Raw genomic sequence first — 27,274 nt, 5'->3', positions numbered from 1 at the left:
CCTCTGCTTTGCTCTGTCAGGAGAGTTGAACTACGTAGTAATAGTTTAGTATCCAAATTCAGAGCATTCTCTGAAACTGTTTCATTTGTTATGAGTGTCACCCATTTCCTGAAGTAAATAAGACAAAAATGTATGTTATCATACAGATGGGTTGAAAGCTGATATTTACTAGTTTTAAAATTTGATAAACATTTAATCAACATCAGATAATTCAGTATTTATGACAGAATTAAGACGTAGATTTCAATAGCATTTTAATTTATTGTTAATAATCAGTGACCTCCAATGGCTTTTCAGTATATTTAGGAGCCTAATGGATTTTCAACGTCTCAAACTACCACTCCTTATTTTGTCATATTTTCTACAACAGGTATTGCATTTAGATGTATCAAGCTATCATCAAAGTCTTAGGATTGGTTTTGGATTTTGTTATTAGTGTTCATTAGTCTTTTATATTAGTTCTGCTTTGTTTCTGTTTTTACTTCAGTTCCTTCTTCCACAGCTGTACCTCCATTTTTTTTATCATCCTAGAGGAAATTTACTAAGTCATTATGTAATCATCAGTGCTTTTCTGAGTTTTTCTGAAGATTTTGTAATTTTAGTATGCAAACTTTTGACTTTGAAGCTGCACAGCAACTTTGTAAGGGGAAGATGGGATAAATTATAAATGAATGGATGCATATTCTTAATATTCTATCACTTAACAAACAAAAACCTTATATGTTTAGGCTGATTTCATATCCTGCAGGAAAGAAAACGACATGATACATTGGACATATCTCAGCAAAAAAGTTGGTTGAGTAATATAAAAGAACCCTGGACACTTTAAAATTGCTCAGTATTCAGATGTTAAAGTGTTCTGAGAATTTTTGCATAACACAATTATCTCAAGCCAGGGCATTGCATAGCAAATTCTGATAATTATTTAAGACTAAGCTCATTATCTGAAGTAAATGGAAATTAATTTATACAATTTAATTTAATTATGTCACATTTTTCAGTCACAGTGATCAAATCAAAAACGTTTGTGGAAAAAATGCCGCCTACCTTGATAAGTAGATCACGGTTCTCTTACTGTTGATGTTTTAAAATTTTCTGGCACAACTAATAACCAGCGAAGAGTAGTCCATTTGGAATTGTGTGTATTTCCAGCTCCACTATGAGCTTTTCATATGTCTGTTAAAAGTTGTAAAGACTCAGGTCGTCTGGCCACCGTCATTGAGGACAGGATTTGATGTGTGTTCTCTCCTGGCAAGCAGAGCTGGCACCCATCTTTGCCCTGGAACCTGCTCCTGCATGTTGGGCAGGGCAGAGGTTGGGTTAGATTTAAATTAGTGGGCTGTGGAACAAATCTATGCTTTAGAGCTAAGGATCCATCTCCATAAATATCATTAACTTTTTAAACAAAATCAATGTCAGCAGCATAAAGCAGTGCTATGTTTCTTCAAAAGACAAATGAGCGAATGCTTATCTTTCTAACAAGTTGGCCTCTAGGTCCAGGTCAGCAACCTCAATAATTAAACTTTCTGTGACAAGTGGGAGTTTTGCTTGGCAGCATGCTCCAGTGATGTTGTTAAGAAGTTAAGTGAGTTCAAAGCAGTTCTTATGTTGTCACGTTTTCTTAGCGTTATCTGCAATATAAAGTATGACTGAACATTATTACCCAGTTATGTAGACTGAATAAGCTCCAATGATTCTAAAGAGAAGATTGCATGGAGTGAATTTTTATTCATAATACAATGATGTTATAAGATGATTTACAATCTACCTGTGATGCAATTCGAACATGCTGTTTGTTTTAAATAAAAATCATCCATTAAACTACCTAAGAGACTTTACGACAACACTATTCTTGGAGAGTGAAACTGGGTACTGTTTTGCTTAAACAAGTAAAACATTTTACCTGCAGATAATTACTGAATTCTGACATTATTTAAGACTAAAACATATTCAGTTGTTTTGGAAAGACCACAGTCGTCAAGAATAATTTCCTCTGTTTTGAATTCAGTTTGGTGGAACAGGATGTGGTGGTGTTATGCAATTTGTATTTTACCGTTCTTAATGAGAGTTATGCTTTACTCTGTTTTGTATTTGCATCTTAAATGTTTTGTAATATTATTCATGCTATTCATTTAACTAAAAGCATGCCTCTATAATATTCCAAATTAGCTAAAATTATCAGGTGCAGTTGTTTGGTAGTCCCTATACAAATAAGCTAAGAAATTAAACTATTTTAACAGAAAATAAATTTGCTTATTTTTAAAAGTGAAATAAATGTTCAGATTTAGTCCTGGTGTAGAACTAAAACAATCTTGAGATAGACAATTTTACCTCTCTTTAATGTCTAAACAGTTTAAAGTTGTGATGTAATGAAAGCAATTTTTGAGCAAAGTACAAAAGAAAAACAAACAAACAAACAAAAAACATATAAGTGTCTCTTCACCAGTTTAGTATTATCTAGAGGCTTTGGAGGGGAGCAAATTTCCTCCCTGCTATTGGATAGATTCAACCATAATAACCAACCTGTCAAAGCAAAGTTGCCACAGTAAAAGCTCTAATGGGGTACTTTTATAACAGAATCCAAGATGATTGCAGCAGATCCATTAAATTCACCAAACTGTGTTGCTCTTCTTGAACCAGAATTTTTTTCCAGTAAAATCTCACAATTGTCGGGTCGTCCTAAGATCTAAGTATTATTGAGGCTTTATCAAAACCTTGAAATTCATGTGATTTTCTTCTATCAACAATAAGTAAATCATGCAGTGTGTGGGGATGTTTTCTCTGATAAAAATAGGCCACTGCCACCAGGAATAATGGAGCTTGTATGTGGCCTGCAAAAGACGTTTATGAAGGACTTATAAATCAAACAAACACCCAACTATGTACACTTATTCAAGATCAAGTTGGCCTTGCTTGTAAACAGAAATGAGAACAGATGGCAGCAGCGAGAGACAGAGACAAAAAGTTGCTATTTAAGTTGGATGGTTTCCAGCAGTCTTCAGTCTGCACATTAAGATAGGGTGCCACCTTTGTGGGTCATGCTGTATAAGCTCAGTCAGACTGTGGTATTTGGAGGTCATTTCAATGGCTGTGATGTTATTTAGGTAGGTGTGTTGAAGTCTTGATGGCATGTAGCGCATGTGACTCAAAACTTCCCCATCAGAACATTACATAGAAATTAATCAGCTATATTCGTTTAGAAATAATTGATGTGGTTGTTCTGGTAACCACTGTCATCAGCATCTGTTTGCCTGGATTTTTATATTTTTCTATCAATATCGTTAGCATAGTTTTGTATGCTCTGGGTGCATAGGTTCTCCTCCTTTGGGAGAGAAAAAAAAGACAGTCAGTTTGTATTGACTTGTGTTAATTAGCACAGACTTTCAAGCATATTTTAAAAACAAACTCTCCCTTTGATTTCAGATTTCCCCCAGAAGTCTGCGCTTCTCGGCTCCACTCTGAACTAATATAAGATCTCAAAGGGCTTTTGGGGCAATCAAATATATCACTAATTCCTAATTACCCATCAGGAATCTGGTTAGCCACCAGCAGAAACCAATCTGTGGATCTGTGTGTGCGCTCATTAGGACATTCATCAACAGATTGTTAAAAGCAATACAATTTAGAAAAGGGACATCAACAGGATTCCACATCTGTTGCACATTATTTTAACACTTTCCTCAATTATTGTATCATTTCAGATAATTTTCACACCGATTGGATTCGAGTCCATCTTTACTAAATCCCTTGGAATTGTAGGAAACATGTACTAGAGCGAGCCAGTTCAAATGTGTATGCACTGTGTTTGATGCTTTGAATTGCCATGCAATATAGAAAACTGTGCCTTTGCTTGAGAAAAAAATAGTGTCTTTTGTTTTCTTTCAGTCCCTAAAAAATGATGAGTCAGTGGCCAAGAAGGATGTGCAAAGGATTCTGGAGCTCAGCCACAAACAGAGGTAAAACGAGGCATCATGGCACCATGGAGGATTTAGAAAGTATCTTGATCATTGTCTCCTAATTTGCAATGTTTTCTGCTATGATTTGCAAAATTGTGTTTATATTTATCATTAAAATAATAATATGTTAAATTAGATAGATTTTAAGAACTTGAGCTTATTTTTTCTGGTATTTTATTTTAAAAATCTAAAGTTTCAGTTTTATATACATATTATATGCCAGCTGAAACCTCAGCCACAGTGTAATTTCTAAGATAGCTTTGCAAGTTCTTTTGGAATCAAAACATTAAAGTCTGAACCCATCCTCATAAATGGCCTCTGGTCAATTTGATATGTTTCTTTTGTCTAACCATTGTTTTATGTACTTAAGCAACCTGTAAGAATTAACTTGTGTCAACTTAATAGATGTCTTTAGTTTGCTTTTAACAGAAGCCATGAAACACTGATCCACAGAGGAGGAATTTATAGAAAAATTACATACAAAAAGTACATCACTATTGCAGTTTGATTTTGTTTTATGTTTTGGTCCTTTATGTTGAATCCCTTCAAAATGTCAAGCTGGTTTGTCCTTAAACAAGTTAGGATATTTTATTAAGTACTCTAACCAAATTACACGTATATGATAAAAAAAATTGCATTTTGATGTTATTTTAAACACATTTGCATAAACAATATAAGTCCATCAGGATCCATGTTGCTAAAAATTTTTCAGAGGTCTTACATTTCTATTGATTGGACGACTTCTGATCATAGTTTAGTCTACTCTTATTAAATATGAGACATTATGACAGCAGAGAAACAAAAATAACCATGAATCACCTCTTACTGGTGGAGGCTATTTACATATTTATTTATTTATTTTTTTAAAAGACTGTGATTGAATTATATAACAAAATGTGAATTAGATATCAGAGCTGATTCCAAGCAACCCCAACAAACCAATGCTTGGTTGTCTCAGAACCTCCTGTAAAAGATCACTTGTTTTTTTTTTTTTTCCCCTTTTTAATTTGTATATAATTGAAGATGCAACAGTACAAAATTACGAAGTGGGTGAAACAACCAGCTTCCTTGGTGAAGTGATAGACTGTCCTAGCAATCTTTAAAACATCCTTTATTCAGCCGGTGGTTTTGTCTGGTTTCCACTTCGTTATCTGATTTGGTTTTCAGGTTTTGGAGTAGTAACTTAGTAACTACTTTCAGCATCAGTAATTTTGAAGCATGTTGGCTTTTTCCAATTTTCAGTGAAAAGCGATGCCAACAAAACAGTACAGTTACAAAATCAGATTTTATTTAGTTGAATGATGAATGTTACATGTTAAACATAAATTCTAAAGTTACAGAATCTTTTTTAATGACATTTGTGTATTTCATTTCCCTAATCTTACAAGAAGATTCTAAATATGAATAGGAAAAAAAAAAAGCTGCATACTGTTTACTATAATTGATTGTGTGGTCTAGTTTATTTATACTAGAGAAAGAAGCAAGCAGGAGTTGAAAAATAATAAACTACCTAGTGTAAAACATTATTATTCAGTCTTTATTCTCCTAACATATGAAAAGCCATCTGTGATTTAGGGCTTCTTTTTTTTCTTCTATTTTTTTACCAGTTAGGATCGTCTGATTAATAAAGTGTGTAATGAGTCTGTTCATGATCAGGAATCACTTGTCGCCTCACATGCTCTCTGAAAGGCTATAGAAGTCTTGTGAGCAGGATCTTGATCGCCAATCAATAGTCCATCACATGGCAGCTCCCACATGTCATCAAGCTAAAAACCATAAAGCAGCAGTTTGGCTCAGCGTTGCTTACCTAGCATTTTGGAAGGCACAGTTTTTTTCAGGGTGTTATTAATCCACCTTTGGATTTCCACGGCTGCCAAGAGCAATTACTTGCTGACTCCATTATGGCAGATGCAGACAGGTGATTCATTGCAAGTCATTTATTTCTGACATCTCTTAACAGAGATTTGATTGCTTTCTGAAAATAATTTTACCCCAAACTGTGACAGAACAGAGATGTTTTCCAACAGAACAGACACTCATGGTTGGAACATAACATTCCATGTTTTGATTATCAACAATTAACTCGACTATGATTGAACCTGCTATAAAAACATGTGCTATTTGCTCACTAGAGTGATGTGCATCCCTTTTGTCAGTGTTTTGCTTGTTTGTGCCTCAAACTGTTTCCTTGTCTTGGATACAGGCATATATATTATGCTGATTACTCTAAAGAAAATATGTTTTACTGGTCTTACACTAAAAGACAAGACCATTGGCATCTGAAATATGTGTGGAGCATCCTTTACAAAGTGACCGTTGCTGTTATTTTGAAAGGTACTGCAGATCCATTACACCACATTTCCCCTATGCCTAATGCACTTTTAAATTTACAGTCATGTTTAGACATATTAGCAGACTTTTTGAATTTAACTTGGCTGCCTCTTGTGATGTGATTTCTACAAGCATTTTTCAAAGCAAGGACTCACATCACCAGCCTACTTAATATATAATTCATTGTGCTTTGCTGTTATCTGTGCACGGGAAAATCAAACAGTACAGAAATAGCCTCAGCATTATAACACCCATTTACATTTATGCTAGATGTATAATAAATGCAAAAACAGTTTTTACACAGCAGGCTAAAAAATATGTGGGGCATTCCAGAGAATACATAAAATGTCATTGGAAAAAGCAAAAATCAAGTATCTTTCAAAAGTGTCCAAATTCACATATCATTAACCAGGCTTTTTAATGCAAAACTAAGCTCTGTGTATGTTAACTACAGCGAATTTCATGTAAATGATGCAAGTAGTTCATGACAACAAGAACTGAGTTGAATATATCCTTTTCAGCTCAAAAAGAATTGGAAAAAAAGGATTATGTATAGGACCTTGCATTATAGACCCCTTTTAAACATTTCTTACAACCAAAAACCTCAATAAATAAAACTTCAGTGTATTTTCCTAAGGATTTGTATTCTCAAATCAAATGGCATAAATAACAATTGTGAGGTTGAACTCCCTATGCCAAAGAAACAATTTCCACAATGCATAATACTGCCAACATGCCAACTTATCAAGTGGAAGCTATGTCCAAGATAATGTGCAGAGTTTGTTTTCTGCCACACATATATTTATTACATGTTGACTAAAAATCTTTGTTTTGCTTTCATTTTATCTGAGCTTTGTTCCATACAATGATTATGGCAAACAGCAGTCAGCATTTTTTAAGGGTGCTGTTGCTTTCTTCTTGCCAATTAATGAAGGCCCTGTTATGGCCCCTGGTATGAACCACTTTGTGCTCAAACATAATGTTTATTATGGAAATTCTGTTCCAGCAACAAGTCTATCATTAGAACATTGCTTGGGTTCTGGTCAGAAACTCCAAAAAGGCCTGGAAATCTGAACTACTGTTCAATGCATTGGTGCAGATAACTTTCAGAGTCTTGCTTCTTCCAACCTGAAGTTGCAAAGAGGCGACCCTGTCACTTAATCAAGACACTCAGACAGGGGAATATGAGCATCCCCACCCCACCTGACACCTCTCTCCCTGGGCAACTTCGGAGGAGGAGTGAGTCCAGCTCCTCTCCTGGAGTTTGATTTCAGAGCTCAAGCTGTGAGTCCTGTTATTTCCTGCTGGGACTACTCAACCCGACACAACAACTCTGGCACCTCAGTGAGGTGACATTCCATGTCCTAAAACCAGATTATGCTGCCAGCACTATAAGCACAGACAACATTCAAAAACCTTTGCACACAACATTCAGAACCTTTGCTTCTTCCAACCTCAAGTCACAAAGGGGCATCTGTCTTGCTCACCGTGGAAAACTCAATCAAGACACTCAGCCGGTGGCTGAGAATCCCCACCATGCTTTTGCCTGTCATTCAACTTGCATGGCAACTGATCCGTTCTTACCTGCATGTGGTGGCTCACAGAGAGGGGACTTCCTGTATATTCTTCAGGCTGAGCCCCAAGGCCCAAGCCTGGCTCCAGAGGAGTGCCCAAGTCTCCCTAATCCGAATGAGGTTTGCCTCTTGCTCTTGTCAGCTGTCTTATTGGAATCCATAAAAGCACCAGGACATTTTAAGAAGACAAAAAGAAGAAACACTGCTCTTAATTTTAAAGTGTAAGCTTTTTGATTTTTAGTTGGCAAGTTCCTTTGGAAACCAGGATGCAGATAAAAATAAAAGGGCTGGATAGTTATACATGACATACACTTCAGGGTTTATTAGTAAAAACATTTGAAAATGTTAATTTTTTTCTTTCCTGTTTGGCTTTTGCTACTCTTTGCTGCTCTGTCTCATAAATAAATCTCAGACAAATACACTTTAATTTGTTGCTTTACTGTAAAAAAAATATAAACATTCATAGGTTTTGAACTCTTTTGCAAGACACTGTGTAAGAAAACAAAATAGTAAATATGTATTTTGAGCAGAGAAAAAAATAATTAAGAAATTAATTTGTTTTGATATGCACAAATGTCAAAAGCAGTTCATGGCTCAACTGTTTGCACTTTCATTACTAGTTAGGAATAATACTGCAAAATAGAGAATTTTCTTCCCCAAAGATTGACAACAAACATTTGTTAAGGAAATCTACCACTATTAAAATCATTCTGAATAAATTAGCTTAAATCAAGTGTTGCTTTTTCTTTAATTTTCTACAAAATTAAAACTATTTTATTGTGAGTAGTAGTTGTTTCTACACAAAAATCTATTTTCTCTCAAAGGAGTGTGCTGTAGAAAACCATTTAGAGGTAGAGTAGTAAAGGGCTCGGAGAGTGTAAGGACGATGTGCTAACAGGGTGTTTCTCACTTCCCTGCCACTTGACAGAGAGGAGATGAAGTCCCTCCAGGCAGCCCTGCAGAAGCAGCTGGATGAGGCAAATGAGAAAGCTGAAAAGCAGCAGGCCACGGTAAGACAGAGATGACCTCACCATCAGCGCTCGGTCTCCTCTAACCAGCCCCGTCACCTGTCACACAGCCCCCCTCAGTGATCGACGCTCATTACGCAGCAGCTGGCTTTTTCTTCCGTCTCACAACTCTAAACTGAAACTCTGACACAGCAGGAGAAAACCTTTTGCCACATCTTATTTGTTTGGTTCCAATTTTGAAACCCTGATCTAATGTGTTTATTGTGATATAAGCTGATGAAAAGTTTTCATTTAAATGGACGGTCGTATGACTATTTTCAGTAACTTACTCAACAAAGTTACTTTTCTTTAGTCAGATTTTTACAGATTTTTAAATGTATCCCGTTACTTATAGCAAATGACATCATTACTTTAAACCACATTTTTAGGCCATTAGATATGCAGGGAATACACTGCCATTATTCAGAGGGAAGTGAAGAGTGACCGTACATAATTTAGGTTACAAAATAATATTACAGATGGACGGTTTTTGCTGTTTATTTAATTTCTTTTGCAAAGTATTGAAATTGAGTTAATAGTGTGCTTATCCAAATATTTCATAATTGCTAAAACTACCCAGACTTTAAATAAAAAGTCAAATGCATTTATAAAGGTAATTTATTTTTCTTATATAGTTTATGATTTCTAAATGCTATTAATACTGATACATTGACTTTCCCTTTTACTTCCAAAATTGAAGACAACCACAATTTTAAGAAGGATAAACAAAGATAAATATAAGCATCACTATTCATTCCTATTTCAGATTTATAAGAAGAAGTCACTTCAGCACTGACTCACTTTCATGTATTTAGTGCTAAAGCTCCTTCTTGTGATGTAAAGACTTATCTGGTTTTTGATATTGCAACTATAGGAGACAGTTACTAGAGATCAATACACATATTGATAGCCTGTAGCTTAGTGATAGGCTATGTATACCCCGGCTATATATAAAATATTTAAGATATTTTTGATTTTGCAAGATTGGCTGTAATCAGGTACAGGTGTGGTGTTTGAAACTACTCTTAGCTTTTGTGTTCATACATGACTTAATAAGAGGGAGATTGTTTTTTTGTTTTTTATCACGTATTGTCTGTTTGGTTTGAATAGTTCTTTTACTTTCCCAAAATAAATCATTCGGACAATGTTTTTTTTATTTTTTAATGTCATATTTTCTTTGTCTGATATTAACATTTGTTTGAGGATCTGAAACCTACACATAAAAAAACTGTTAGGGTGCAAATACCTTGTAATTTAATCCTGATGTCATATCAGCAAGGACAAATTTTACACAAGTAATTTAAATTCTAAATTAGTAGTTTTGACTTCCAGCTTTTGCAAAAAGATTGATTTGCATTTATACAATACCTGTAATAATAAGCTCTCACATTTTAAGTCAAAATAAATACTTTCTGTGTAACTTACTTACCTCCACAATTCCTTCTCACTTGTTAAATAAAATAGTGTTTCTGCTATAAATTGGACTGCAGCACTGACTCACTGCATGCATGTGGTTTGGTACTAAAAAGAACAGAGGCTACTTCAGTACTGACTCACTCCCAATTATTCAAAGATTCAACTTGTTCTTGTTATGTAAAGATAGTTTAAGGCATTTATGTCTTTACAACGGTAGACAGTCTTCCTTTGCCTCATATTTTATGCCAAGGCCTTCAGATATCCTGAGAAAATACACAGCCACATTTTGAAACACTCTTCTCCTCTAGTGGATGTATTGGTTTTCTTCTTCTGTAGCTTGAAAGTCTGACACAAAGAGAGAGATCCGACACCTGACTTACATGTTTTATCCAAGATAAAGAGATTTATGAGCTGTCAGAAACATTGAACATAGCTGATGCTAAAGGGTGACACAAGCTTGCCTCCTAAAGTCATGCATTACCCCTTTAACCTTTGTGTGAGTAATCACTGCCATGGCACAATCTCATCCACCCAGCCAGCCAATATGTGAGTTCTTGGAACCTCTGGGTGGCTTCTTCTCCAATTTATCATGTAAAAATGTTAAATTGCATGGCATAAGTTGTGGCTAAGCAATGCCGGGTTGGAATGTCAAGTTTTCACTGATGTGGATGCTGATACATGTTCTCTTCCACTTTTACATTACCTTCAAACGCTTTTTTTTTCTGCCCAGAACATAGAAATTACTGTCTTAAATAACTGCCTCTTACCATTTAGATGACAATAAAATAGTTGCCAACTAAGGATGAAGGCATTCTCTGTTGTACCAGTTTATGTTCTTTGTTTGCTGCTTTGACCTATGTCATAAACACCACTGTGGTTTTGATTGGGTGTTTTATTTCTTACTTTATATATGCAATTTCTTCCCAGTCAGTCAGAACTGAAGTAATGTAAATTTCCACAATTGATTTATAGGATTAGAATAAAATCCTCTTGTTCAGGATGAAATAAATACCATGATATTTAGCTCAATTATATGGTAAACTTTGTTTGTGCCTTGTATTTGAAAAAAATAAGGTCATTCTAATCAGTTTCACATATTTACCCTCTGTATTTGTTCTAAGAAATGCATTTCTGACAGCAGATACACTGGCTCAATACTTAGATGCATTTTATTAGCAGAATCTAAGTCCGACAAGTACAATAAACCTGATCAGTATGTTAGACATTGTCAGCAAAGTCAAAATTTTTTACAAGTGCTACAAACTAAACATTTCCTAATTTATTCATAAAAAATCTACAATTTATACACAAATGTCTAAAACTTAGTAATTAAAACAATAGCCTTTGAACATCATATTGAAAAAGAGGTTTGTTATGTTGTGCTGTTTATTCCTTTAAAACCCAATGCCAGTATTTTTCTTGTTGCTGCTTTTCTAACCATCCCCTCAGGCTGTGGCAGTGACTGAAAGGCTCAAACATGAACCTCGATGTTATCATGTGCTGCTTGGGGATGTGAGTCAACTGGCAAGACTTAGTTTACTATTCCCTGGGGAGTATACCTGGCATGAGGTCACCAGCCCTATGAATCTTTTCCTTTTTGTCCCCGAGACTATCTTGACGACCTCTCCCAAGGACACACAACACTTGCGAAAGCAAAAATACTCTTTTAGGAATGGGAAAAAAAAAAAAAAAAAAAAAAAACAGACAAACTCCAAACCTCAGCCTATCTGTCTTATACACACACACCAAATGTATTTGTTTGGTTGCCCATGGCAGGAGTTTGCCATCTGCAGTTGGTGTTTGAACCTCCATTTGGCTGAAATAAGCACATACTCACAGGGCTCACGCCTGTACCGGGAAAGCATGCTGAGCTGTTGATAAAAGTGTTGCCAAAAACAAAGATATCACCCTGCCGTAATAAAAATATAAACCAATAAGTCGGGCACTGGGAGCAAATTGGGAATAAATGTGTCAGTGTATCACATTTCTGGAAGTCTGCACTCAAACATACCTCCAATCTACACACAGCACTAACTTGAGTGACATATCTTATGTGGCAGCTTTCGTTAGAATTAAAAGAGCCTTTACATTGGGATGAATGGATATCTAAATACTTATAGACTAAATATTTTCCGTCCTCTTTGATAAGATTGTGTTAGCATCTTGACATGCAATATTTGCCGACTTTGTCTCTGCAAAACTTCTCCAAATGTGTCAGATTATAAGGACCTGTAGTCCGCAGAACTTTTGAGATCATCTGTCAGATATAGTTCTAGGTCACTTTAAAATCTCTATCTGAAGCCATTCTTTTGTCAGTTTGAGCCCATGCTTGAACTCACAGTAATACTAAAAAGCAAAATCCATCTTCATCTTCAATTTTTGAGCAAACAAATGGAGGTTTCAAGTCAAAATGAGACCTACTTCCATCTGGATATGGGAAATGTTATTTTTGGACTAAACTTACATTCTGAAATTTAGATGAAACATTTAAGTTTTGTTTCATTAAACTTAAATGTTTTTTGTTATTTTTTTCATGTATGTATCTTTGGGGCAGTGCTTGTTGGCAACAGATTCTGTGATGTTGGAAAGCTAGTTCAATTTCCCTCAAATGGTGCGACATTTGAGGGGAAAATTGTTTAATATATTTTTTTTCTATCTTGGAGAGTGTTGTTTTCTTTTCCATTGAATTTGTACAAATAAAAATCACAGTGAAGTTTGACATGACTTATATCAGTTTTATTACATTGTATCGCAGGTGTTTAGCTATTTCTATTCACTGTCACTGTTTTTATATTCACTTTTATTTATAGCTGCAAACATGCTCATGCCTGTATGAGCATGTGTTTGCATGCAATCAGAACGCAATCAGCAATTAAGAGGCCGTGTCACAATCAATTTTATGAAATAACAGTTAGTGCTCAAATGTGGTGCTTTTTTCTATCTTTGTATTTTTAGAGGCAGTGACAGTGACTTAATGTGGCATTTGATGTAATTAAGACCTGTGTAGCCATGTGAGTCAACTGGTAAGTTCTGGACTTATTCACTGGAAAGAAAAACAAACAAACAATCAACTAAAAAATAGAAGCATTTCTGTTTCTTTCAACTCATAAATTTTTAGTGCCTACAGTAAATCCATAGTATTTGATTCCAGTTTGAGTTTTTCTTTTCTTTTTCTTTCAATATTACTTGCGACAAATGTGTAATGAAGCAAATGTGTGGTAATCTGGAGCTAAAACTGTTCTCCCCAAAGGCTTGAGTAATTTTTTGCTATAGGCTAGACTACAAAGCTGTTTAAGAAGATTAGTAACATTTTTTTTCCTGATTCTTTGTGACCCATTTTTAACCGGACTATGTTGTCATTGTGTGGCAGTTCAGTAGCATCATTTTGTATTTTGTTTTTTTCTTTTGTTTGACGAATGCATTCTAATGTGAATGCGAGAGGCTTTGTTTCCCACTGGAGCATCTAAAAAAGAAGTTAAAGCCTTAGATTTAAAAATATAGCTATGCAGCATCATGAAAAACATCTTTTTTTTTTTTTTGTCTGAAGCATCTGTCTCTTAGACATTTGTTTTAACTTTCCTCGCACAACAATTAAATCTTTATTATATGAACTCACATTTGGGATAGAGAATTTATTAACATTGTTTTCTCTGACCATTTAATTGTTTGTGCTTTTTGCCTTGTTCCCTGACTAAAAAGATACACACTTAGATGCTGTTTGCTTCTCTGATTATGTTCCTTGTTCCTCTTTTGTCCTCAGATAAAATTTCTGAAAGTGGAGATGGAGAAAAAAACAAAAATCATCAAGGATTTACAACAAGAGGTGAGTCATCAAAGTATCATCAAATGCTGACAAGAATCCCAATACACATTCATAAGGTACATGTATCAAACCTATCTTGTCGTAATTTACCCATCAAAGTTCTCTGCCTCCTTGCATTGTTCAGATCAATTTGATTTAATGATTTTCTGAGTTTGCCAAATGACTTCTGACAATCTGAGGGGACCAAGGAAAGGCCTTGTTAATTTCAATCAGAGGTGGACATACACTGGGTTGAACACAAGGGTTGTTTCAAATGTTTTGTGAACACAGGAGGGCATTCTTTGATCATCACTGCAGCCATGATTGCAATTGTTGAATGATAATTTGGTCTCTTTTCAAAGTACCCCTGTGCATGGTTGTCAATATTAGTGCAAAGAAGTTGAGCTGAAAACTTTCAGTCTGAAGGTCTTACACAACCATATGAATTTTACTGTCGATGCCTTAAACATTTGTGGAGAAACTTCAGCAAACATCACTCCAACTGAACTTTGTCTATGTTATCGGCAGAAATGGGGGGGATAGGGGGGGAACGAGATTCACATACGTATAAAAGAAATCGAAATAACATCTACCTATTAATGTAACATGCTATATTGGGCATGTAAGACTTTAAAGATGTTTTATGCCCATACATTGGAGTTTTCTTTTATTATCTTTGCCTAAGGGTTGTTTAGGTTATTATGTGACAGGAAAATAAGGGGACTCCTGCAGAGCAGTACTGATAATTGAAATGAAAATCATACAGTGCCATGTAATTAATTTTACAGAGGCTTATAAGTACAAAAAGTCTTTTTAACAGATCAATAAGGATCTATGGAAGCTTATTCTGAATGGGTTGAAACAATATACAAGACTTTACAAATGGAGAAAGGTTCTTCTAGCAGATAAACCTCTAAGGTGAAATCAATACAAACCCATTTCATAATTGGTTTTTAGATCTAAACATTGAGGCAATGGAAAAAAAAGTGTAATATTTATGTAATACAGTAACAGAGAATGTTTTCAATTGCATCAAGCTAATAAATTAAATCAGAGCAAGATGATGAAACTATTCTGAAAAATCACACAATATTGCTCAAAGCTTCACTATGAAAAGTAGTTTTTCAGCAGATGCTCAAATTAATTGGAGACCAGTTTTGATTAAACTTTTGTTGAGTAACACAATCAAGTGACTCATATTGGGAACTGAACAATGACATAATGACATCAAATTGCTGGAGTCAAGCTGTTCTGAGAAGTACCTGTCACTGTGCAGGTTTCTGAGAATCTATCAAAGATACACACAAACAATGTAAATCACAGCAGATGAATCAGATTAATTTTATTGCACATAAGTCATCTTTTCAAGATGCTTTAAAAAAACAAATTTCCATTTTTATCTACCTTTTTTTCTTTTACATGTTATGGGGGTTTAATATTTATGCACCTTTAATTGCAGTTGACATTTGCTTCAACTCACAAGTTAGTGACATCATTTGTCACAGTCTGCTATGCAGTTTCCAATTGAAACATATGCTGTGTTTTTGTTTTTTTGTTGTTTTTTTTTGCTATTCGTGATTTTCTGACCTCTAGAAACATGGCACATTTGGAACATTTTAACTTGATGTCACAATATTTCACTGATCAACAGTTGCCAGTGTTCTGCCTAGAGGAAACACCTTGCCATCTTTAGCTGGGTACAAAGGGCCAAAATCACCAAGTGGAATAATTCCATCAGTCCCTCCTGGATATTAAAATGACTCACTTGTAACAGTGAAAGCAGATGCAGTCATTCCACATGAATTCATGATTTGTTTGTTTTATTTATTCTTCTTACTATTATTTGTATTTGTCTTTTGATGAAATTAGACTGAGCACAAGCTATCATGTGACAGTTGTAAGAAAGGTTACTTTATTTCAGAACGGAAAAGCTGACCTATACAATACAGGTTCTTTAGTACACCAAGCTTTTAAGATCTTCCAGAGGTTTTCTTGTTTTCTCCCATTGGCAAGCACTGCACTGAAAAGACATTCTTAATTTTTCTTGTTTACTTTCTCCTGTTTTCACATTTTTACACTTCTATTTACCTCATAGTATTTAATGGTACTTTATAGTTGTGATTAAAACAGCAAAAGTAATACATAATTGTGAAGTAGAAGAAATGCATAAATTGTCTTATTTTAAAAAAAAAAGATACATATCTAAAAGGTGTGGCATTTTCTAACTATATTGTTGTACGGACGATCGCAGCTCACCCACAGTATGGGAAAGACAATAATATCTAATCACTGACTTCAAAGGTTATTTTTTTATCTTCTCCATATCATGAACACAGGCAACATGGAATAAATAGTTACATAAACCCCAAAACCTAGTACTTTGAGATTTATTATAAGTGTTTCCACTTATGATGGAAACACTTGGTTTCATATTCTACCCTGTAATTCACACTGTGGCGCTGAGCTACATTCTGCTGCAAATGATATGGATTTGATTCTGGGAAACCTCCATGACAAATCCATATTCTATCATGAGTCATCACTGCAGGTACAACCTAAAGGCCTCATGAAGTGGAATATTAATGCTTGTGTATTAATGCACTTTCATTGTGATATCAAACATACTAAGACATTGGTATGGGTGTTCTAGGATGAGATGGATTGGATTTGCTCTTGGATGTCCCTCTGCTGGAAGTAATCAGGGAAATGCAGAGACACTTCAATAATCAATCAAGTGATTTTCACAGCAGGAGTTTGCACACATCTGCAATACTCTGCAGCAGATCAGTTTAACTGACTAAATAATCCTTAAAAAGGACCATGATTTAGCTTTGTGATTGACAATTAGAGATTCCTTAACTTCCACATAACATCTCATTTTGGATGATTTACAGAAACAGAAATGAGGGTGCATAAAAGTGCCAGAGTGTTGGTCACAGCCACTGCAGCTTTTGTATGATTCCATGTTTTCACATGTTCTGAACCCAGTCCTACCACTAATCCTCATTATCATAAGCCAGTCATCAATGCACACACTAATCTGGCCAAAACAAAGAGCTGGCAAACAGCTTTGGCAACTGTTAGACTTGATTTAAAGTTAACTGGGCTGTAATTGAAGTGAGACAGCAAATTATCAGCCCCTTTTAATGAAAGCTTGTCTAAATGCTGTGCTACAGCAAAGTTACTTACTCACAATTACACTGTTGGCAAGAGGCTGAAGCAGCAAGCAGTGGAAAGATCAGAGGGAAAATGATTTAATAAATACACAGTTGTCCTCACTGCTGCATCACTGTTGACATTTTAAGGTCTGTGTTCTCTGCTACACATCTAAATATTGTGCAGGTTTGATGGCTTTTGCAATCACAGAAGAGGTTGTTTGTGGTCAATAGAAGTCAAATGACTACTTATATGTATCCTGTTGACATTTATATCACATATACATGCAGAGTAATATGAGAACATTTTCCTGTATCTGTTATTGTTTTGAGGCTGCATGATGTAGCAGTGTTTAGCTACCCTAAACACTGAGTTAGAATCCTGGCCTGTGCTCTTCATGCATAGAGTTATCCCCATGCATGACCAAAAACACGAGGGGTGCGTGTGTGCATGTATGTTTGTTTATCTGCTGTGTGTACGACATAATTGTAAATATAACAAAAGCCAGAATATGTCTCCTTGAATATAACTACTATTCTGAGACAATTGTCAGTTGTGGATGTTTCCTTGTATATCTTTTCCTGTAATATGTGCTTTTTCTTAAGTTTAAAAATCCAAATACTGCCAACTTTCTTTCTAGCAAATATCTCAAAATACACTGCGACAGACTGGCGACCTGTCCAGGGTGTACCCCGCCTCTCGCCCGGAACGTGAGCTGGAGATAGGCACCAGCACCCCTCCCGACCCCACTGAGGGACAAGGGTGAAGGAAAATGGATGGATGGATGGATCTCAAAATACAGCCTTAAAAATAGGGTGATGTGTTGCTGGTCCTCTACTTTGCAAGGGGATCCAGGAGATTCATGGAAGCCTTTGGACATCAAGGACACTTAGCAACAATAGTTTGCATGGTAAAGTCAAACTTTGACAAATTATTTTGTTGACAAATTAATGTTCAACAGTAGTTAGCTGAGGTATCCTCATGGCTAACCAGTTAATTCAAATTGGACATAATGCAAACATAAACAGGTTAACAAACCATTTGCTGTTTTTATCTGTTTAATACTTGGACAGTAATTTGTTTTTTATAAAGTAAACTGTTTTTTTGTGTGTTTTTTTATGGATTAGCCCGACTGCTAACCCATTTCACCCCAGTGCTTCATGAAGTATTCTAAGAACTGTAGAGGGGGTGGAAGGACTCAGAAGTGATGCATATTGCAGTCACCAAATGATGAGGAGGAGCAGTACAACAGATAAAGTTAATTGAGTCACACTGCATGACAGTGTCAGTCACAGAAAAATGTTCAGATTGTTAATGACTTTTGTTAATTACATAGATTGTTATCTGTTCTTAATGACGGTATGACTGACAACACTTAAAAATAGTTATGAGCAAACAACTCAAGCACCTTGTTCTCGAGCTGAGCTCTTCATGCATCCCTTTGATTTACCATGACATTAAATATGGTAATGTTTGAATGTGTACTCTACAGGAGGCATTGCACCTAAATATTTTATGTTCAGTATGAATTAATTGGATGTGCACTATAGCTATTTTCCACTAAATGTTGAATTGCAAAGTTCTACTGACAAGATCACTTAGATAATATTACATAAAAGGTCAAATTTAAAGTAATGCTGTTGTAAGTTATATTCAAATAAAGAAGCAATGCTTTGACATTATATTACATGTTGACACTTATAAAGCACAGTTTCACATTATTCCACTGGTCATAATTGTGACAGGTGATAAAAGACTCCTGTTTTTAATGAAAATCTTCATTAATTCAAAGGGCTACCAATGACAGTTGATTTGGATATTTTTAATGAGGGGACTCTGAAACTAAATAGGTTTAACATATTATTCTTTGATGTTTATCTCACTCCGAAAAGACCTACAGCTGGAAAATAAGTCTTCATCAGGCTGTGAAACTGTCTATGCAAAGCTAACAACTTTTTAAAGAATGTAATTGCTATATTTATGGAAAAGTATTGCTCACTGTACTTGTATAGACACATGTAAGTTCTACTATCTGACCACTTCCATTCCTAACTTAGAACATCAGCAACAATCATGACAGTCACTCCAAAAGATAACGGTATTCCAATAAATAAAATAAAATAAAATACAACTTTCTTAACATGTTATATGTTTTAAACAAGCCAGTGTATGTGCCCTGGTTTATCACACAATCAAAACAAGGAAACATTAACATTTTGTTAATAGAAGCAATAAGCTTTGGTTCTTCATTATTGACTGACAGATTTTCAAACAATATTGTCTTCTGGGAACGCATACTCAAAACATTTTGTGTAATGCCATTGTTACAGAAATGTGATTTTTGTTGTGAAGTTCATAGTAATTCCTGGCAAAGCTGAAATGAACATCTATACAGCAAACAATACCCTTTGTTTACATCAGTCCACGCTTTTGGAATGTCTTTTTATGTTGCATATCATTGTGAGGACTGTTATGGTGTCACTGGGGAAGCTTTATGGCTGCAATTCACTGTCAAGCCGTCATCAATGATTTGCTTTCAAGGCTTATTATGAGTATTTTGCGGGAGAATGATTTACAGGCTGACTTGGATCCTGCTGGGACTCATCAGGTTCTCAAAGAGCATTGTAATAGACAGTTTTGCCACACTCCCAGCTCAGAGCTGCTGATGTTGATATATTTTTTTGGTTTAAAATGGCTTCACATCATTGTCCTCCTCCTTTCATGTCTTCAGAATGTCATTTTGCTGGGTAAATGGCAGAGAAAAAAAACATTTACTGGCATCACAACATTTACTGGATGTTTTTGTGATACTAATGCCAGGAAAAAAGGTGACAAAATGAAGTGAGCCGAAAATTGAATATGTATCCTATATGCATATTGAGGAAGCCTTGGACAAAACAGTTTAAAAAATTGTATAATTGAATGATATACATATACATATAGTTAATTGATGCAAATTATGAATAAAATACCATGATACAATTTAAATTTTACAAGCCCTTAGGGACTTGTTTAGTGTGAAACAAAATTTACTAAACAAAATAAGACATCTCCCAATTCCTAGTTATGTACATTGGTTACTGTGATTGTATAATATGGCATCAATGGGATGAATATAAATTAATTTTGAAGACACCGTCTGTAGAAATCAGATGGTTATGGCCATTCATTACTAGTGAATGGCAGGTCGCAATTTTTGAGTTGAGTCATACGTACATATATTTTCCAAACCTGTTTCATCCTGTCTAGGGTTGTGTGGCGAAAATTAAATAAATAGATAGCAACTTTACAGATATAAACTCTATAACCCATCCAGACTCTGTCAACCCTGATTCATGTACATTTTACAGTTGACATGCATTAAGAGCAAATCTCAGCTGGTAAAATCATAGGTATAGTGAGAGGTTAGATGGCATGTAGGTTACAGTTTGCTCTGTGTGCACAGGTGGGCTTGTACCTTATTGCTCCTTTCATGTATCCGAGACAAGAGACCTAACTTATTATTCCGCAGTGGTGATTGACAAGAAACTCAGCAAGAATAACACTGTTGAAGTTTCAAGAAAATGATTAACCTAAGTGAGCTTATATGCGTCGCTCAAATTCCACATATAAATGTGAAATAAAGTTTTACGTTCTTTCCTCAGCCTTCATGAATATACTTTGTGATTAACTTTGGATGATTTTCAACATGAAAAGAGAATTTTTCCTTTACAGAAAAAATATTTTTGTGTTGCCCAAGCAAACACACGGACAAATATGGTTCATAGTGTTGCCTAAGTCTCAAAATAAGGTATCCACTTTTTTTCTCAGATTTACTTTGGTAAGTGACTGTTTAACTGTTTAACTCTATAGCATATAACTCTATATATGCAACCTATGCAAGCAAGGTTGCATATATTTCCCAATCTCTGCAGTTTGATGTAGGCGATGAGTTTTCAATTTAAGTAGAAGAGGATGTTTGTTCAAATTTGACTGTTTTTGTTCGTCCAGTCACAATGTCTTCATGTATGAAGGTTACAGACATTGTGGTTTGAAATATTATAAAAACCTCTGATTAGATGCAGCAAATTCATGAATGCAGATCTGCTACGGAATATTATGAATTACATTATACAAACATATCAGAGAGTACAAGAAAATAATTGCAGTAATAGTGACTACTTGAAAAGAACATCAAAACTATTGAAAATGTTTAAAACTCAGATTTCCCATCACACCTTTTATTTAGGAGAGATAAGCTAAAATACATAAAAAATGCCAAATGCAATGTGTATTTTTATTCAAGGACTAGCTAAAGATTATAAGAAACAAACAATCAGCAGTGATTGATGAGCTGGTAAATGTCCTCCCATGCAATCAGCATCTATTGAGTAACAAATTTAGATCTCCTTGTAGCTTCAATGAGCCTTTGATTAGCAAAGAAAAATTTTGATTAGGATTTACTTCAGCTAAATGACAGAATGGTTTTAAAAAATCTGACTTGAGAAGTTAAAAATACTTAAGAATTCACTTAAAATATTGCACATTTCAAGTTCAGTGTCGGGCATGCTTAATTCAATTTTATGATTCACTTGTTCTTACTTTTCATGCTAAGACCATATTCTTTCAGTTAATGACACCTTGCTATTCAAGCACCAACAGAGCTTAAGAGAGTTACCAATTCTGCCTCAGTTTGCATCAAATAGAGTTGACATTATGCAGGTAAAGGATGATATTTGTATCCAAAAGTTACTTTCAATGCAATTGATATGATTAGTTTTACATAGTGCAGAGATTGTTGGTCAAGATGTTGTGCAGTTTAATTCAACAAGTAATTAATTTGATATGTACATGCAAAATATTAAAGAATGTTCCAGGAACTTGAAATTAGCTTGCATGAAGGGCCACAAAACCCTTCATGCTAAACAATGTAACAAATATATTTTCATATTTGTTGTTGGAAGAAGAAGCACATTTTTTTCTTACAAGTAAAGCATGTGTTTGTATGAAAACAAAATATTGATGTTCAAGCTGCTTACCGCTGTGAAAAAGTGGCATCCCTGCTTGCCTCGTTTGGAGGTGTGGTGATTTTGAAAATCCTCTACTCTTCTTTAAGTTGGTGTTCTTGTGGCTGGTTATCAAAGTTCCTCATTAAACGGTTAGAAATTGCCTTCAAAAGTTCTATGGACTAAAGAAAGACAAATTATAAAACAATAAACTATTGAACATCATGAATTCAATTGAATGAACTGCCTTAGTATTTCTCAACAAACCATCATGTCTATCCACTTAATCACATTTCAGACCTTATTCATTGCACTACTGTAAATCTTATTCAACTCCTCTTTGACATAGATGTCTGTTTTCAAATGATCCATTCAGTAATTTTCAGCCAGTCATGAATATACCCCCATTTTCACTGCATAATATGGCTAGCTCTCATTGTCCAATGTTGTAGAAAAAAGAAGCTCTCAAATTATGGGAGGAGGAGAAAAAAATTAATCTGGACAACGGGCAGCATGAACATTACAAAAGAGCACCTCTCCAAGATAAAGTGACTGGGGCTAAATGGTATATACAGCTGCTCCAACATCAGCTCAGTGTGTTTCAACTTAGAAAAAAAAAAAAAAACACACACACACACACACTCAGATTGACAAAACACAAGCAAATTGGGAAAAGATACTCATTAATTTTGCAACACATACATTGCAACACATGCAAACAGATAACTGTGGTGCAGTGCAAAGTTACAACATGAAGACAACCAAATCTGACATGCTTGAAATACACCAATGGAAACAGACCTGTGTTTTAGGCACACAAAGACATTTTGTGGATGAATTGCAGCAGACTAGTTGTAAGTGTGCTAAAGTTATTATGACACGATTGAGTCCACTGTACAGCAATTTGTGTTTATATTTTCAAAGAAATTGCAATGTATTCACACACACAATAAGGGGAACACATTACATTACTGGTATCAATCAAAAAGTTTGCTTTTGATAAGAAATGAGACAGGCATGTCTAAGAAGTAGCTTGTGGTGGGATATGTTATCCAGCTTTATTTAATCATCTCACATCATTAAATTGTGCCGCGCTCATCATTTGACTTCCTCTGGCGGTCAAAGACAGTAGGGAGGGGTCCTTATCATAACTCATAAATTGTTCTGTGCTGCACTCGCACTTAAGCTTTCGAACAGGCAAAGTAAGGATTGATAAATATTGAACATTTTAAGGTTTTTCTCTTTTTAAATATTCCCTATGAAGTCATTAGTTAAACCAGATATGAGAAACAACCTACTTATTGTACACATGCCGAACAAGTAAAACAGAATAGTCCACAAGTGAAGTAATGTGTAAAAAAAAATGGGAATGCCTCAGGAATGAGTGTCGAACGCACATAGAGAAAAATATAAAATACTTTGTGGAAAAGCCTCTTTGGCAGTGACAGCCTCAATATGTCTTCTGTTTGAAGAAAATAGTCTCATGCATTACAGGTGTGATTTTGAGCCATTTTGTCACACAAACTGTCTTCAAATCTTGAAGGTGTCCTTCTTAGGCACTCTGATCTTCAGTTCTCTCTACAGATTTTCAGTGGATAACTGACAGATGATTGAATGGTGCATCCTAGTCATTTTTCTTTCTTTGTCTGAAACCAATTAAGAGTTTCCTTGAATATGTGTTTGGGACTGATAGTCCTGCTTGAAAATCTGGTCTTATTTCATTGTCATTCCCTCATTCATCCATCCTTAAATCAGATGAAGTCAGCCAGTATGAGCCTTCACTTTTATAAGCTTGGTATATTTGGGGTGCTGTACAGAACCATTATTCTTCCTAACATGGTGTTTGCAATGTCATTCAAACAGCTCAGTTTTGGCCTTGTCTGACCTTACCATGCTGTCCCAGTATATCATAGCCTAGTCCAACTCCTATACAGCAAACTTTGAACAAGCTTCATCATCATTCTTTATTCTACAAGTGAGAGTCATTGGCTACAATGACACTGGGACATTCAGAAGGTCAGAAATGCATTTGTAACCATTATCACTGTAAGACATTTTGTGAAGGTCTGTCTCACCACTGACAACACTGTTCAACATGGGAAATCATATGTAGGTTATTACACATAACTGCACATAAACAGATTGATGATTTCTGATAACTGACAGATTTCAGATAGTTTCTTGGTTTGTGTCTGTGCTTTTTAGTAAATCATTTTGTGTTTATTTATTCCTTATGTCATTCCATTTGTGTACTCATAATTTATTGATTAATGTGCTTTGATTTCTTTGTATGATTTAGGTTGTTGGTGACATCTAGTATGAATATTTACTCTGAGAAAAATTTTTTGACATGTTCAATACTTGTTTCATCCACTGTGTATATATTTATTTGCACTATATGTGTGCTAACACACAGCTCACACACTTTAGATTCATATTGCCTGCAGCAGGCTTTAAAAGACTTTCTTTGTGATCAGAGTAAATTTACAAACTTGAACATCTAAAGTAGATGCTGCTGTGCTGTACTAGAGATCCTTCTCTGGCACTCTTGTTTGCAGATTTATTATCAGCAGGGGCACTTATATAACAGATGACGTCAGAATAAGCAACTTTGTGAACTGCTCTCGCTGGATCTGATTAAAAACCCCTTTTGAGGACAGCTTTCTATAGATAGTAAATTTGTACACAAACACAATTAACTGTTCTAACAACATCTGTAAAAAAAATGATACTTACTTTTAAAATAATGGAATAAAGTACTTTTGCCATCTGTTGTCAATGCTAAGTTTACATTGATTGGTGATAACTTCAAGCACATTATGTGGTTTCAGTGTCACATAGTAACAAGAGTATGTTTTCCTTCTGGGACCTTGAGACCAGCTTGTATTAAATCTGCATTTCCTTCCAACGCTGCCAAAGTGCTGCAATATGCAAAAAGACAAACTGCAGTTACCATCTGTGAAATAGCCTATGCAGCAGTTTCAGTTTCATTTACAGGTAATATATCTTTTTTAAGTGTCTTTGGACATAATGCTGATAGCCACAGATTACCCAGCTAGTTTCAGACCATAAATATTTTTTACAACATCACAGAACTTTATTTTCAAAAAAAGATTGGGTTCTATATATGACAACAAATACTTAAATAAAAAAAAAAGTTTTCTGTCTGGAATATTCAACAGAAAAAAAGTAGAAAAGGAAAATATATTTACTATCGTTACTGACCAATCCACATTCTGTGGATTTAAGTCCCAAATGTTTGTCCCGCTTTAGGGTAAAATGGAAACCAACTTTTAAATAGCAGATCTGAGAAACACCAGAGTCTTTGAGAGTGAGTGTTTAAAAACTTAATTTTAATATAATCACATGACAATGCTAGTCATATAATGTGAAGTTGTCATCATACTCTGACACAAAAAGCCATATGAACCTTTTACAAAATTAAATTCAAAATTCAAAAAGAGACCCTGCACTGAAACCCATTGAAAACCTAACGGTTGTTCCACCGAATATTGATTTCTGAACTCTTACTGAGTTAAAAACATTTGTATTTTTGTTTTCTTTGTCTATTCCAATTTGGCACCATGTGATAAAGTGATTGCCCTTCTAAAATTAAAAACTGTTAAAAACTGCTTGTTCTACGCTTGGTGGCAACAACTTCTCCAAAGCTATTGTGTGTTTTTTTTTTATTCATGGCTTCAAACTAGTTATCCAGGTCCTCAAAACTGAGGCAGCTGTAGATGATACTGTTTGCTGAATTGCTGTGTTAGTTTTGGTAGACTTATTTCTTATTAGTCCAGCAATATTTTCCCAAAAACAATGGAGATCATGAAGATGTTTATTTCCCAAACAAGATGTGGAAAGTTGTTGTTTTCCTAGTAGCCTTTGTGTTATTTTTTCTTTCTCATATGTTCTTAAATTTCTTCAGATCAGAGAGTGAGGGGTAGGATTTTGAGATCTTTTACTTCATGTTTTCAGACAGGTATAATGATTTTTTTTTTATTCTGCGTGTTTCATTCTGCGGTGTAGTCACATTTCCAGTTAGACAGAAAATGTGAGTAGTAGCAGTTACTTCTCAGTTTAATATGAACAGATGTATTTTGTTACATAAAAAGGTTGGCTTGGGTAGCTGCTTTCCATCCATTCATCTGTTGTCTATACCCGCTTGTCCTTGTTAGGTTGTGGGGGGTGATACTTATCCCCAGCGATCATTGGGTGAGAGGCAGAGTACACCCTGCACAGGCCACCAATCCATCAACAGAGTCATAAAGGACAAACAACCAAGAACACACACACATGACCAAGGGCAATTTAGAGAGACCACTTAAACTAACAGTAATGTTTTTGGACTGCTGGAGGTGATCAGAAACCTCTCAAATATATCCCTAGTAGTTACTGACTGAATGTGACTGAATACTGTAAAAACCAGTAAAGCTTAACGTTTTCATCCCACGGAAAGGAGAGTTCAGATGAGGGTCAAATATGAACTTAACTCCTTCACACAAAACCACATATCTAAGTGACATAAGCTATTACCCAGGATTTCCACTGTGAAACAATGTTTTTTGCGTGTAGTGTTTTACATGCACTGTGGAATCATCATAATCAGAATTAACTACACTCAAGAAGCCCAAAGTATATGTGTAGTTGTGCAGCTTGAGAGCTCATATCAGAAATGTTGACCAAAATTACTTTTTTTTTCTTTTGGATCTTGAATTGGATCTTTAATTTGCTATATTATCAGCCTGTCACTATACACACTACAAAATCATAAGTTATTTCAGAATCAGTTGTTGAGGGAAAGCGACTGATCAAGCCCAAACTCTCCAAATTCTGGCCATGGCTTAAACCTAAAACCACCTATCTGTATTGGCTTTTTCTCCCTCTTCTTAAAAGATTGCAGACAGCAGCCTGCAAAACTCAATCTTATAGTCCTAATGGTCATCCAGCAACCACCTAATCTGCAAGATTACTTTTATGTGCATCCTTCTTTCCTCCTTTGAGCCCACTCATCACACTCTATGCGTAAAGGGGCTGTCTACAGTTT

At 35.2% G+C, this 27,274-nt stretch overlaps 1 protein-coding gene across 1 annotated transcript in view; it reads left to right on the top strand.

Moving 5' to 3' along the window:
- luzp2 (leucine zipper protein 2) overlaps positions 1-27,274 on the top strand; it is a 148,806-nt gene that overhangs the window by 72,713 nt on the left and 48,819 nt on the right. The window contains exons 3-5 of the mRNA XM_014978974.2: positions 3,886-3,956; positions 8,790-8,871; positions 14,045-14,107. Coding sequence (XP_014834460.2) covers positions 3,886-3,956; positions 8,790-8,871; positions 14,045-14,107 — 216 coding nt within the window. The remainder of the gene's footprint in view (positions 1-3,885; positions 3,957-8,789; positions 8,872-14,044; positions 14,108-27,274) is intronic.

Source organism: Poecilia mexicana, unplaced genomic scaffold, assembly GCF_051168715.1.
Source record: "Poecilia mexicana isolate PSO_F unplaced genomic scaffold, ASM5116871v1 scaffold_3, whole genome shotgun sequence".
NCBI classification, from domain to species: Eukaryota; Metazoa; Chordata; class Actinopteri; order Cyprinodontiformes; family Poeciliidae; genus Poecilia; species Poecilia mexicana.
This window is presented reverse-complemented; position numbering and strand designations above follow the sequence as displayed.